Genomic DNA, 14,962 nt, shown 5'->3' with positions numbered 1-14,962 from the left:
GTCTCCTCTGATTACTTTTTTGGTGTGAGGTAGGAGGTGGGTCCAATAGAATAACATTTGACTCAATTGGGAGGATGCTATTACTTCTTTTATGCACATTTACTGCTACTTTTATCACCAAGGAGACTAATCTCCATACCAGTAAAGCCAAGAAACTCACAGCATTGTCTTCAGGGCCAAGTTTGTGTTGTCACAGCAAGAGAGTTCACAGGGTCAATAGATTAATACATTAATGTGCACCGGCACTGAACTGGAGTGTAAAAGTTTTGCAGCTGGTTTGAAAATTAAACTGTGAAGCAGGAGTGGAAAATATGGGCTACACAAGATATTCTTGTATATCTTGAGGAATAGGCTACAAAAATATGCATACATTTGCCTAATACTGTCTATCATTTTTACCACAGTGGGAAGAGGAGGAAATAACCTCTCTGGAAAAGGTGCACTTAGTGGGAAGGAGGAAGGAAGGCTGGAGATTGGGCTATGAAACATACACTGCATTTGGATTGTTGATATTTCCCCCTGCGATGCCCTTTCATTAGCCTCTGTCTAACGTGGGGCCTGACAATTGTGACAGGATGAAAAATTTGAGGAAAAGCGAGGGTCACGAGGGAAGAGATTTCCTTCCCTCTCCAGTGACCCTATCACAGTATTCTGATGCAGTGCTTTACCATTAAGGAAAGGGCAACCCAAGAGCCTTCACACTTAATCTGTTCCATCTGTCATGACTTAGAAACATTGACCAGCAGTGAGCTTTAAGGACTCGGTGCGACTGCAGACATGATATTCTAGCCCACTACAAGGACCTCCTGATGTTTTGAAAGCCTCCAAGGAAGTACCATGCATCAAAAAGGGCAACACCTACCTGACATGCCACCATATGTGGTCCTCAGTCCTCGACCAACTGCTGGCCAAGGTGTGCTGTCTGCTTTCAGTCCCATCAGTCCTGACACAGTGTTGGTGGCTGTAACACCATCTGCGCCACCTGTGAAAGAAAAGGTCAGTCACTTTTTGTTAAATCATGTGTATAAGAACAAGAGACGATAAAATACTAAAGAAAACCTGTGAAACTCTGAAATAACTAGAAATTCAAATAAACAGCTGGAGAGCAAAAGCAACAAACTGCAAGGGGATGCACAGAAAGGTCCATATGACCAATCCTGGGAGAACAAATTTAGCACTAGCTTCAAGGCAGACTGCATCAGCTGAAAGAGCTGTAAGGGCTATAAGACAGCACGTGGAAATGCTGGGGCTGACAGGCAGATCTCTGCCCTTCAGCTGTGTGGGACAGAACCTGCTACAGCAGTTGTTCAACACCTGAAGTTACCCCAAAACAGTGGCCACCTCCTCCAAGCTTCTGTGCAGCAAGACAAAAGAAGCAATGTGATGAAGAAACAATTACCATGGTTCTAAATGATGGATTAATACACCTACTTGCAAACTTACTTTCTGCCACTTTGTGCATTAAACTCTAAGGAAAAAAAAATACATACCTTCAAGTAGTGTATTTTTGTTCTCTCAGAACACACACACCATTTTCACTACTTAATATAGGAACAGGGGGATTTACAGTGGTATGGTAAGCATATAAATATGACAGAATTAAGAGCGTACAGGAAAACACTATACAATTTATTGTTAACAGTCTAACATGGTTCTCTTCATATATTGCTCTATTCCAGATGCATGAACAAAATTAGGAAACCTTTGATCACTGTGCTTATTCTAAATACATCAAACAAAATATTTTCCTATTAGTTTCTGTTATCTGTTATTCCAGCAATGTTCCTATCTTACCCCATGCAGCAAATCAGTAAATCTGCACAACTTGTGCACTGGAGGCACTCACCTTCCTGCGCAGCCATTGCAATTTTCACAATATCAGTGACATTTGGGGTCAGTTTGGCAAAGAAAGGAATGTGAACAGCTTGTCTAACCCAGCGACAGATGTTTCGTACCAGCTCTGGATCCTGTTCAAATAGGCCAGATAAATATAGAACATAATTAAAAGTAGTATGAACAAAATGTATATTAAGGAAATAGAAAACTTTGCTCTAAGTGGCTATGCTGCAATTTTGTAAAATTGCACATCAGAACTGAGCTTCATCTCATTAGGTAACTTATTTCAGACACACCAAGTAACTGCAAATCCACTACAGAAAGGTTTGTGAAAAAAAGGAAATTTTTTTTTTCAGAAGACAAAGAGATCACAAAATGTTCCCTTCCCAGAGAGAAGAAAATACCATTTTGGATGACAGACTATTTTACCCATTTCTTTTAAAAAATAATTTTCAGTTTTAATGACTTACTCTATGTAAGGTACATTAAAAACAAGCATATCCTATAAAATAATGTGAATCTGAAGCATTGTCTGATCCTGCCTTGATCAGAACAAGGATGAATCGAGGTTGCAGGGCTATCAGAATGCAATTCAGCATTTCTGAACTCTGAGAATAACTTGGGATGGCCATAGTGTAAATGAAAGATCAAAATCTCTGTTAAAGCCAGAAATCGAAATCTTCAAGTGTTAGCTTTTCCGGATTTCCAGTCATTTACTTCTCTTATGGTATACATCTCATGTAGACAGTAATCAGCTACCCTTTCCACTGAGGACAGCTCAGTGGAACTAACACCTGCATCTGGCACATACAAGGGTTCTCGCTCAATGTAATTCTTGTTTTATTTTTCTGTGGGCAATTCGTAATGCTCTTCAACAAGTACCTTAAAATTTGCAATACTGATGCATGGAGAACCTGGTGCATGTTCTGGTTAAAAATTGAATGGTGCCACTACAAGATTCAGCACAATATTACCTGTGGGTGGGCTAATCAGTACTGCAGCAATTATTTACTTTTACTAAGTCTTTATCACTCTCTCAGATAATTAAATCTGTCATATATGAATAATCTTCTCCCATTTGGATACTGTAAAACTCAGAAAGCTGCACTGCTATGTAGTAACTGAGAATGGGATGAGACTAAATGAAATTTCATTTAAAACAATCCAGCGGACACCAAGGTTGCCAATCTAGTGAACACAGGAAATATCCCCTTGTTGTTTTTCCTTTTTACACCAATGGCTAAATACAAACAAAAACACCACAGGCTGTGTTCCTAGAAAGTACACAGTGCTTGACATGAATAGTAAAATCTTAAGACTTAGCTCTGGCATCCCAATAAAAGCGGTGCTCTCTCGCCCATGCAGCTGCCATGAAATATGCATGAAACGCTGCACCGGCAGTATGAAAGTAGTTGCAGCTTTGACTTTCATTTCTGTTTTGAATTTCCTTGAGGCCCAATGCAGAAATGAGAGACCCTCTAGAAGACATGAATTGTATATCCTTTATGTTAATTCTTCTCCTTAGAAATCCTTGTGATAATGTTCAGGATGTTGGCACCACATAACTCATTATGCTGACTTCGTTGTGCTTACAGTGCTGCCATAAAAATTCTTACTCTAACATACACTACTGCCTTAAAAAATGCAATTATTTTAAACCCCATTGAATAACTTTTTGGAGACATCTTTCATAAAACCCAGTTTTCATCCTACCTAAGACAATTTAACTAGTTCGTCTTTCATCATAAACAATAATTGTTTGATTTTTTCCCCTGAAAGTAAGTAAAGATCTTTATTTTCTATCAGTTCTATTTCTGACAAACCAAGATTAATGCAATTAATGCAATGGAATGGTCTTCTATTTCTCATGCTAGTAAACAGTTTAAATATCTGATTGCACAGCACATGATTAGAAAAAGCCCTTTTGAAAGGCTCACTTGTATCGGCCTTGGAAAACTGCCCATTTTTGGTCTCCATAAAATCACAGATAAATTAATAGGAAAATAATTCAAAAATTCAAGTGAAGGAGGTAAAATCTTTCACCCTATTTCACTTAATATTCCAGGGAAAAAAAATGAATGTTTAGTGAGTAAACACTGAAATAACAAAACAAAAATTAAAACAGTGCTCTGTTGTATAGTGAGACAGTTACTGATAGAAATTGGAAAGGTGATGAATTTTATACAAAAAAATTAGAACTCCCATTAAATTTGACAATTCTGAACTGAAACAGGTGTTTCTGAAGGTAATTTCCCCCCCATAATTTTTTATACAATTAATTTGCACATTAAATAAATCTCATACTGAAGAACATGCTGGTTAACTCTAAAAAATGTCAGTTTACCCTTGTGCCACACCCATGTGATGTATCTTGCTGCTTCCCTTTACAGTGTGAGTCCTACAATGGAGTTGTGCTGGAGCATCCAGATGAGCCTTTCTTCCACCCTCTTCCTCCTCGTTCTGCCTCCAGAGCCTCCTGCTCGGGTTGCTCCTGGTATAGTGAACACCAGAAAGGCACCTGAGCCCCCCCTCTCCCCTCCCAGCAGTGACACTGGGAGTGCCCAGTGGGCACAGCCTGAGCATCCCTGCTGCCAGAGGGATTTCTGTCATGAAGTCACTGCCTGAGAATACCAGAGCTTTTGCGCTCTACAGACAAGACAACTAATGTATTTGCAAAGGGGAATAATATCCTCACCACGTTTTGTTTAACTTCACGTTTTCTTCTTTAGATCATTAAGAGAAGTCATTTGTTAATTTATAAATTTTGTAATTTCCTACTCTATTTGCACTAAGGACTTGGAAAAATGCATTCTAAGCAATCAGATGGCTGAAACCAGAAGATATTGATGTCACTGGACAGAAAATTTTCATAGGAAATGAATAAACTACATTTGTATAATCCATGGAAGTTCACTGTATGGTGCACAACTTCCCTATAGAAGCTTCCTTGCCTTTAGACTAAGACCAAATTGCAGAGGTCACACAACAAAACACTTTTGAGAAACACTAAATTGATTAGATATAGAGAACTCATTTGTAAATGCAGTCCTTGACTAAAGAAATGCAGCTCAAAACTTCAGATTTCTGAGAATACTAATTTGACCCATCCAGAAAAGTTTTAAACTCAGGCACAAATTTAGCAAAGTGAGTAGCATGATACCAAAAACTAATTTTTGAGAGGTTATGTCCAAGCTTCCTTTTGCCTAATTCATTTGACTGATTGAGGACCTCCCACCTCCTTAGATTTCTGAAAGACTGACCCCAATTCACAAATCGCTTTATCCGATTCTTTCTTGGATTTATAAAACATTCAAGGATAAGCACGTAACTTGTGAAAGAATGAATCTTGAGGCCCACAAATGACATTATAAAACAGTCAGTGCTAATACAACACAAATATCTTTTTTTACTCCAATCTAAGTTTATGAAAGTGCATGCAGCTTTTATCGTTGATAAAGTGGTTGATGAAGCTTGCCTAGTCAAGAAATATTTTCTAAACGGCTTGATATGTAAAATGTTACTAGCTGTAAAAACAGCTGGGCATTTGTATTCACAAAACCAACAATATGAACTAAATAAAATATTATTCTGCTTAATTTAGTAGAGGATTGTACTGCTTTTGGTTCAGAGTCTACCATGTTGCTAAAAATTACCTTCTTTCATTACACATAACTGGGTTTGTTGGTTTTCTCTTTAAGAATGATACAGTGTGATTGTAACAGAACGTGTAGCATAATTTTGCACTGGGTGTCAATCCAGAAGAATGAACAAATGCTCCAATGGACTGTAACATCTACTGCCAGCACATTTTGTTTATCTGCTGTATTTTAATTTTTTTTTAAATAAATTCCATCTAAATGAAATCTTGGTAAAATTATCATCAGCTAAAAGGTAATATTGATTCATACACCATACCTACAAGAATCTGTTGGTAATTTAATACCATATAAAGTCTCTTTTGGTATAAGCTGTACATCAGTGTGTCTTCTGTCTTCCTGTTAATCAAATAATGCTTGTTTATTCCAAAGGCACAGGAGATTTGAATGTTACAGGGGTTGTCTTTTTACTTCCCTAAGCAACAGTACAGAATCATTTTTCCTGAATATTCATTATAGCCTTGGGCTAGATGAAGCTTTTAATCCTAACTACTCATTGCCAATGGGTAGATATACTAGAGGAAAAACAACTATTCACCTTTTTTTTCTAAATGATCACATGATAAGCTTAACTACAACCATAACTATGAGTATAAGTCCTCAGAAATTAAAGCAGCAAGTTGTCTACTGATTGCATTTGGCATCAGTAATGAGATGAATCCCCTGTCCTATCAGCCCCAAGGCAGATACATCCTGCATGTTTAAAAAGCAGTGTGAAAATGCTGTGCACAGAGTAGGTCACCTCTCCTTGTGTTTCATAGGAAAAAATTAAACCATTATGAGATTACCACAGAAATGTCTGGGTGCAGATTTTTAGAAATTTTTATTGTGACCTATTTTCAGTGTTCTTTCAGGGGCCTCATTTTTGCACTATCCTGTTACTGCACAATCTTTACACTGCATTCAGAACACTTCTCTGAGGTAGAGAATTACTATTATACCTGTTCAACAAATGGAAAGATGAGACTCAGATGGCCTGAGGTGCACCTCCACAAATCACCTTGCTTTGGTACCCAGTTCTGCAGAAGTCATTTGCATAAGGACTTGAAAAGGTTTGTCTGGCAGAAAACTGCACTTAATTCTCTGGACTACTTTAAACCATGAGATACTTTACACATTACCAACAGAAATATTTTTAATACTTGGATTTAAACAGATTTTCAGAGCATTGGAATTATGCAAAAGATAGAATTACAACTGCTTTAGGGTAACAAACGTGTTTGTTAACTATGCAAACACTACTCCGGAAGCACATGTGTGAGTGCATGGGCATCAACATGTGTGCATATATATAGAGAAAATACAAATAACAGTCTGAAAGATGTCATAAAAAACCCTCAAACCTGGAATTTTCCCTAAGAACTTCTTAAGGAAGTTTAACACCCAGTAGAGCACATTAGTTGATCATGTCTAATTAGCACTACAGATAATGGACCATGTCTTGCAATCTTCAGGCTGTCCCTAAATAATGGTGGCAGTTCTGTCTCACTAAGAGCAAGACAAGGACTTGTACAGTTGTGGAAAGAATGAAAATGCAGCTTTTCTCAGACCAAATCCTGACTCTGTACATGTATGAAGTCTTCATTACTTCTTCATTATAGACCACATTGATGATTTGTGTTGGTCCATTATTCTGACTCTGAGGATGGGAAGTTCTAGATGGCACAATGAGTGTTGCAAGATACAGCAAGACCTTGCATGTAAAGTCCTTAAACCTCATCCATCACTGACTACAATGACCTAAACAAAAAAGTTTCAGAAATTAAAATACTTTATCATATTTAATGCAAGAGTAAATGTAATCTTCCTCATTCACGTCAAATCTTTGCTGGCCACAAGACTATTCTGATGTATATTTGTTGCCTATGAGTTTTATGGCTAAATGCATTATTTCAACATGTTTGCAATTTTAAATGCTGATAGTAAGTTACAGAGGACTTATTTTTTATTAATTTAGCACAGATGAAGCAGACATAAGTTTTCTTATGTGCAGATAGGCAAGGGTAGGTAAGTGCAACAACAGTGCATCCTTCTCATGGCAGATTTTCTTTCTGTACTGGCTCTTCAGACAGAAATCTTGTATTTTTTGTTGCATCTATTAGCATTGGAGAAATTTTTTATATGAAAAAATGTTCTACAGTTAACTTTGCATTCTGAGCAGTCGATAGAGTTTTCAAAATAGTACCCATAGCTATGGGAAAAGAGGGAGAGCTTTTATGATTCCAAGAATGATGTAGCATAAGAATAAGAAAAGCTTTCTAGGTGAGAATTTTGCAAGACTCATCTGTTAAATTCAATACATATACTACTCTCACTTTACTGTTTCATTCAACAATAGTCTACTAGGGAAGAGTTAAACCTATCCTCAGTCAAATTGCTGTCTGATGGCCCAAGAGGACCCAAATGCATCCTCATCTGAAAAGCAAAAAAAAGGAGACGAGGATCTTCCCCTATCTGCTGGTAACCTCCATGCAGCAGGTCAACTTTCTAGAGCATCCTACTCTCTCTCTGAACATTACAGTGGCACTACTGTAGTGTGGAAAGGCCGGGGCAGGACGCATTTGGAGAAGCTTTAGAAAGTGAGTAATGTCAATTTGGGTAGACCCCTCACTATTCAATCCACTCTACTGGCTCAGTGTGTACCTGTGGATCTGCATCTTTTACAGAGATCCCATAAATGTAATGAGGATGTACTAGCCTGACAAGCTGTTAGTTTAAATGTGTCTATCCTGTACTTCTTGTCCAGAAAACCATTAGAAAATCATAACTTAAAAAAAAAACAACAAAAAAACCCAACCCTAATAACAGGAAAAACCCAACTCTGTGTGTGAAGAACTATTCCTTTGCTATTCATTAAAATATGAAGAAAAAGTAGAAGTATGGGAATTCCACCTTAAAGCATTGCACATCAGTATCTGTAGCCTTCACCACTTATATATGTATATATTTATGTGTGTATTTTAATATTTACCCTTTACACCACTATCTCTTCTCCTTCCTCGTTTGGGAGGCCCAAGACAGTCTTCATAAATCTGTCTCTCTCTAAACCTACACAAAATTTCCACAGTACCAAAACACAGAATTACAGTCAATCACTGTAGCAAGAGTCACCACTGCAGAATCTCATGGTTAGTTTTACTGCCTTCTTACACCCTAGAAAGGAGCGGTTTAAATTGTGCATTTGTCCCATTTCAAACTTAATTAAAGCTAACAATTTGTTTAAAGCCTGTCAAAATAAAGGAAGGATTTCCCAGGATAGAAGATGAATAACTCTCAGCTTCTCATCTGGAGTAAAAAATTCTTCCTCATTTCTCAGGAAATTTGACAGCTTTTGGTCAACATCTATTGACCGCAGCTGTCAAAAAGAAAGAAATGAAGCAGTTTAACCTAAGGCAGGAATAACAGTTTTCACAGTAGTATGTGAAGCTATCTATATATATTAGGAAAAAAATTTAAAAACTGGCCTAAATTACATCAGAGGCTTGGGTTAGCCTGGTCAGCCTCAAAAAATGTAGCTGCTGGTTGAGAGCTTATATCTCTCCAGCAAGAATCCATGATGTGATGTGATGTGAAACCATTGCCACACAATAAATTTTAGAGATAATGATAGAATTCAGGAATCTTTTCCAGTTAATACTGTATTGCTTTTTGTCATAAGATCTAAGATGTACTAGTTTAGCCAAAAAAAAAAAAAAAACCCGAAAGAACCAACCCCCCCCCAAATTCAAAATCTCATTAAATATCTTCTATAAAATGGTACAGGAAAATCCCTGTTCATTCAGGATAGCAATTCATCCAAAGATGAATAATTTCATATTTTGTTCTAGGAGAATAAAAATGTTTCATCCCACTTAAGCCTTCAGCTTTTATTAATTAATTTGCACTTTGAAACAAGAGGTCTTTTCAATGTGAAGGGAGGTTGTAGAGGTGGAGTTTTTGGAAGCATTTCTAAAAGATCAGAGATTCAGATGAGAAAAATTAAGCAAATTCCACATAGTTACCATTTCACTAAACTACCATAGCAACGATGTGCTCTGTGACTATTGTTCACTGATTTAATTCAAGGACATACTTATTTTCTACTCTCTTACACACTCTAAAATGCTCCTTTCTTTAAAAAAAGGCTTTTGAAACAAGTCTACTAAGTAAATGAAGACATTTATGTTGTTTTTACACAGCAAAATGTTCCCTTTATAATTTGAACAAAAACTGTAATATTTTTAAACTGAGAAGATATCATATGACTTATATAACTAAGCATGTCCTACTAGTGAAACAAGCACATTTTTGCTTACAAAATACTGCATATTAAGATGTTGAAGTATAGCTTGGAAAATTACCATTCATTTTTGCAGACTACGTTCATTCTTTTGGTTTTAGATTTATCAATTAGGCAAAAACATTACCACTTGAAAGTAAAGACGTATTTTTATCTTTAAATTTAATTAAAAAAAAACCCCAGCCTTACAGAGTAATGACTCCTGATTCATTATGTTTTTGCTAAAGTGAGAATTGAGAGACCTGAATGAACTTTCTTTTTCCTGTGGTAAGTTATAAGAACTAAAAAACTCCTGTCACCTAGCTCCATTCCTAGATGCTTGGACTTTATTAATTTAAAGTAAAGCTGCAAGCAAGTTGTCAAAATTTGATCAGCTACTCCTTCAGATCTGTCACTGCAAGTTCCACTCGGGGGAGCCTAATTGAGATTCTCCTTTTCTTCCAGTGATACCAACGTGTCACTGGGCTAAATCAAGTCACTCTGGATGAGGTCCAGGTTTTGGGCATGGCTGAACTGAGAAGACATAACTCTGAGACCCTGTTGATACTGAGCGAGGCAACAGTGGGCATTGAGAAAAGCCAACAAGAGACTGGGGCTCCTACTGCTCAAAGGAGTCACAGGCTCTCCTCAGACTGCTTTAAAAAACTGAAAGAACAAATTGGTGTACAATACAAAGAAACTTTAAAATCAAAAGCATATAACAAAATAAATCTTAAAAGACATATAAAGGGTTTCTATAGAATCAGAATTTCAATAAATGTTTCAATTTTAGCAGATCCCTTTCTCCCTTTTTTTCTTACTCTGCTTTGGTATCACAACTATTTCTCCCTATGTCAGCTCTTTAATTGTAACCTTTGAATGATGTTAAAAGCCCAAGACAAATAACCTTTGATTGCCTCACTTCATAAAAAAAAAATTAGAAAAGTACCTTGTTACAGTGTTTCTTTATTGTAGTACTCACTGGAGCTGCACAAACGAATGATGCTTTAGGTATGTCAAAAACCAGACAAAAATAAGCCAAACAAAAAGAACCCACTCCAATGGGTTTTCACTTACCTAATCTAAAAGCTGCCAATTTTAACATAGGTCAGCATCCAAACTCAAGAATACATTTATCAAAGTGCTGTGTGGGAGATCCTCTATGGACACCTTATTAGCAGCATGGCACTCCTACACCCCTTCTGGATAATGCTGCACCTCATGACTGAAAACCCGTGCGCAGACAAGGTCAAAAATGAGCTGGAGGTTTTTGATTTACCAGTATAGGAAAGTAGAAAACATATATTTGTGTTTGGAGTAAGAACAGCAATTAGAGGGATGTCAAGATCATGTACAACTGAGACTTGAAAGGTTGGTTGCTGCCTTTAGTCAGCTTTGTAATTACTCCTTTTTCGAATTACAGAAAAGCTTTTTGTTTTCTCCCCAGCACAAAGAGGAAAATAACTGAATTTGTTTCGAAAACCAATTCTTCTCTCTGTGAAGATGGTTGAGCCATAGTGTTTTTCCTTATTCTGAATGTTTGGGTTTTGTTTCACTTGTTATTAATTTGAAAATGTTATTCTAAGCAACCCGAAGAATTGGGGTTTTTTTCTTTCTAATTTAAAAAGTAACTATTAAGACATTTTATATTGCTCATAGTTACCTTACATGATAGGGAAAACAGTCCTTTTGTTTCATTACGATAGGTCTGTTAAAACTTTAGCAATGAGCATTTATAGCTATTGATTTTAATGCAATATTAAAGGCATTCAAGTCAGATGATTTTCTTTGGTTTCCAGAATAAAGATCACTAATAGTTGGCCTGAAAGGTTGATGCACGGTTGGCAGTCCAAATTACCAAATTATTTGTTCCAATATCAAGTGGCCTAAATATTCCAAGTCAAAAATACGAAACTGCACATTTACCATTAGTAAACTTCTTGGACACACTGGAAAGATTTATTTAACAGTGCTGGTCTACGCAAAGTGTTGACTAATAAAAATGCCTTTTTACCCCTGACAGAACAAAATATTTTATATTGGTTGCTTCTAGCCAGCCAAAATAATGTTTCTCATAGCACTGTAAAAAGTGGAATGCAGCATGATTAAATAATATTTCAGCTCTTTAGTTCATGCAGAGGTCACCTGCTAGAAGGCATAAGGTTTGATTAGGTTTACGTCATACGTGAAATATTCTAAAGGGAAGCTCAGAACTCGAATATGTGAAGGCTGCAGCTACAAATAGCTTTCTCTTGTGGTCAGGTAGGCAAGCTCTGTCCTTTCCTATAATAATAAGGTAGAAAATACTAAATAATTGAGGAAAGCATAAACCTTTGAAACACAAAAAGGGAATTTAAAACCTATGCTCTGAGAATTTGCCACTCAGTTTTAAAATGGTCATCAAGTGGGCATGTATTCAGATTTGGCTACTGTAAAAAGCAAGCTTCCCAGCAAACTAACTTTCCTAGGAGCCAAGGAAAAATTTAAAGAAATATGAGTCTAATCCTGAAAACTCTCGTGTAGGCAGTGAAGAGACAAGTTAATATATTGCTAATTAACTTTATCAAACACTGGCATAAAACTGAAACCATGGAAAGAAAAAATTACTAATGTGCACCAAGATAAACAATCTTAAAATATTTTATTTTATCTGCACAGTTATTTGCTGGTGATCACTTTGATTCCAGTAAATCCTGTCTAACAGATATCATGGTTACAAAAAACTGCAATGTTTCATGGTGCAATAACATATCCAAAGGCACATCAAAGGGCCTGGGCATTTGCTCAAGTTTTCTACATTTCCCTCTTCTGAAAACATCTCAGGGCATTAAAATACCATTTCAAGAACAAGTACAGGTTACTACTTGGTTTAAAATTTAAAAAAAAGGGTTGTTCCTTTATGGGAAGCACTCATTATATACTTCATTGCTGTTAGGCTACTGAAGTGTCATTAAAACAGTCAAGATCTTGAAGTGTCAATAAAACAGCCAAACAGTGCCAGGTCACTGATAAAGTGACCAGAGTAACCTTCTCTGTGACATCTGTCACCCATAATGTGAATTTCAGCAGAAATGATTCTATCATACTAAGACTGAAAATTAAGTGTAAATCCAAATAGCTTTCATATCTTCATGATTTTCAAGGAAACATAATCACTTTTACATTTGCTAAGGCATTCTGTAGAGAATGCCTTCCTTACATAAATATAAGTCACCACACATAATCAGTATTTCAAACCTTATTAACAGCCATAGCATGTCATTAAAAACTTTCAGCAAGTTGGTATGGCTGTTAACATTATTGCCGAATTTATAATCCCTTTTTATTTTCCATTTTGTCTTTTGAGTAATTCAATTAGAAATCCTTCAAAGCAATAACAGTGGATTAAATGTTGTCAAACCACAATATGAAATTACAGAATAGAGTTCTGATGATGAATTTATTAAACTTTGCATTTCAATTCATTTCTCCTTGAGTGTATAAAAAGCAGAATTCTTTAGACAAAACACCAATTAACTGTCGTACCTCATTATTAAGTATTGTCTCCTTTTAAAAGATAGAATACATGAGGACATAAAGGATGGATGAAAGAAATCCATTTAAATCACAACATTTAATTACACCTGAATCCTGCAATGGTGACAGAAAAAAAAATGAATTCTCAGGTACTGAAGGAAGGTGAATGTCACTTACCCAGGAGTGACCATAAAGCCAGCAAGCTTTTCCTGCTCAGATTTCCAGTGAAATAGCTTATGAATAAATTTTTACTTTTAAAGCAACTCAGCAAAAGGGTTTGGTTTATGAGGAGAGTTCTGAAGAATGAAGAAATAGAGAAAGAAGAGACATCTGACAACAGAGAAGATTAAAAACCAGTCCAAAGAGGTTAAACAACAAAACCAAATTATCATAAAGGATGATGTTGGACCATGATCAGTGTGGGACCATGAACATAAGTCCACAAAACACATCTCCTGACCAGCTAAGAAATGTGCTTATGTCTACATTTGTAGGAATTGAAGCAGGCAATCAGCTGCATCCCTTCTCCCTGCACATCCTAGATTCCCTCCCAGCAAAACAATGCCCAGTACAGCACATCCCTGCATACACACACAGAGTAACAGCACCACTGCCTCAACCAAGAAATCCTTCTTTCTCAGGAACTGAATTTCTTGCTTCTGTTGAGCTTTTCCCTCAGTTGAACTACCAAGGCTCCTCTTCATATCTATTTGCTTGGGCAGCAGGCGATTTCCCCCCTCTCCCCAGTCACCCAGTTTTATGGAATTTACAGTGCCTTTGAAACTCTTTGGACACTGAGAAACATGACTGAAAGAGGTCATTTGGTCAAGACATGCCCCAAAGCAAGAGAGGACAGTGGCAGATGCAAAGACACTGAGATCAGCTCGGATTATATTTGGAAGAACGAGCCAAAATGGATGACAGTGGCCAATGCAAGAGAACAAAAAGACACACAAGTCCTGAAACTCCACAGCAAACACCAACACGAACCTCACTCAGGCCGGTTTATACTGGATTTTGGGTGACAATGTCCACACTGCTGCTACAGCCCAGTGCAGCACCACTCTGCTGTACTTTGCATTAATTTGTAGCAATAACTGATATAGAAGAGAAGAGTAAGAACTAATACTGCCTGCAGGACTCAATGAATTATACTTAACCAGCATATTATTGTAGGCTGATAGTAGAATGTCACATGAACACAGATATAATCAAATTCTGTTTGGGGCATCATTTATTTAAAATACTTCAAGCTCCTTACTGGCAGAGCAACAGCGAATTAGCATGCTATGCTGTGCACTTCAATTAAAAAGCAGCCTCATCTTTCCCATTTCCAAGGTACAGCAGAGCAAATCTAATTGTGCCATGCAGTCAGCTCTCATCTTCGCAGAGTAACCAGGGCTTTGGGGTTTTTTTCTTTTTGTTTTTGACAGATTTGTCATCCTCTGAATGAGGCAATGTAGGCTTTTATGAAACTTGCCTCCTAATTGCAGGCAATAAACATAAGCACAGCCAGCAGCAGACACTGTAGCAAGTACCACTGAAGCAAAATGAAAATAAAGGTAAGAAAAGAACCACAAAGCAAGTTCATTTTACATATTATCTGAATAGTTAAACCACCAGAATCTGGATTTCAGTGCTCACAAGAGACATATATATTCCTTCTTCAATATAAACTAAAAAAAAAAAAAATCAA

At 36.8% G+C, this 14,962-nt stretch overlaps 1 protein-coding gene across 3 annotated transcripts in view; it reads right to left on the bottom strand.

Annotated features, from left to right (window-relative positions):
* Positions 1-14,962, bottom strand: part of DPYD (dihydropyrimidine dehydrogenase) — a 332,287-nt gene that overhangs the window by 85,682 nt on the left and 231,643 nt on the right. For 2 of the 3 annotated variants that reach the window (XM_036387649.2, XM_036387650.1), the window contains exons 17-18: positions 1,847-1,967; positions 863-982 (exon numbers count right to left, since the gene is read on the bottom strand). In XM_036387649.2, the coding sequence (XP_036243542.1) occupies positions 863-982; positions 1,847-1,967 (241 nt within the window). Of the gene's footprint in view, positions 1-862; positions 983-1,846; positions 1,968-13,443; positions 13,563-14,962 lie in introns of those variants that run through there. The other variant, XR_004980615.2, reaches the window with a different exon arrangement.

Source organism: Molothrus ater, chromosome 9 (genome assembly GCF_012460135.2).
Source record: "Molothrus ater isolate BHLD 08-10-18 breed brown headed cowbird chromosome 9, BPBGC_Mater_1.1, whole genome shotgun sequence".
NCBI lineage: Eukaryota > Metazoa > Chordata > Aves > Passeriformes > Icteridae > Molothrus > Molothrus ater.
Note: the sequence above shows the minus strand (reverse complement) of the source record. Positions and strands in the feature narration are given on the sequence as shown.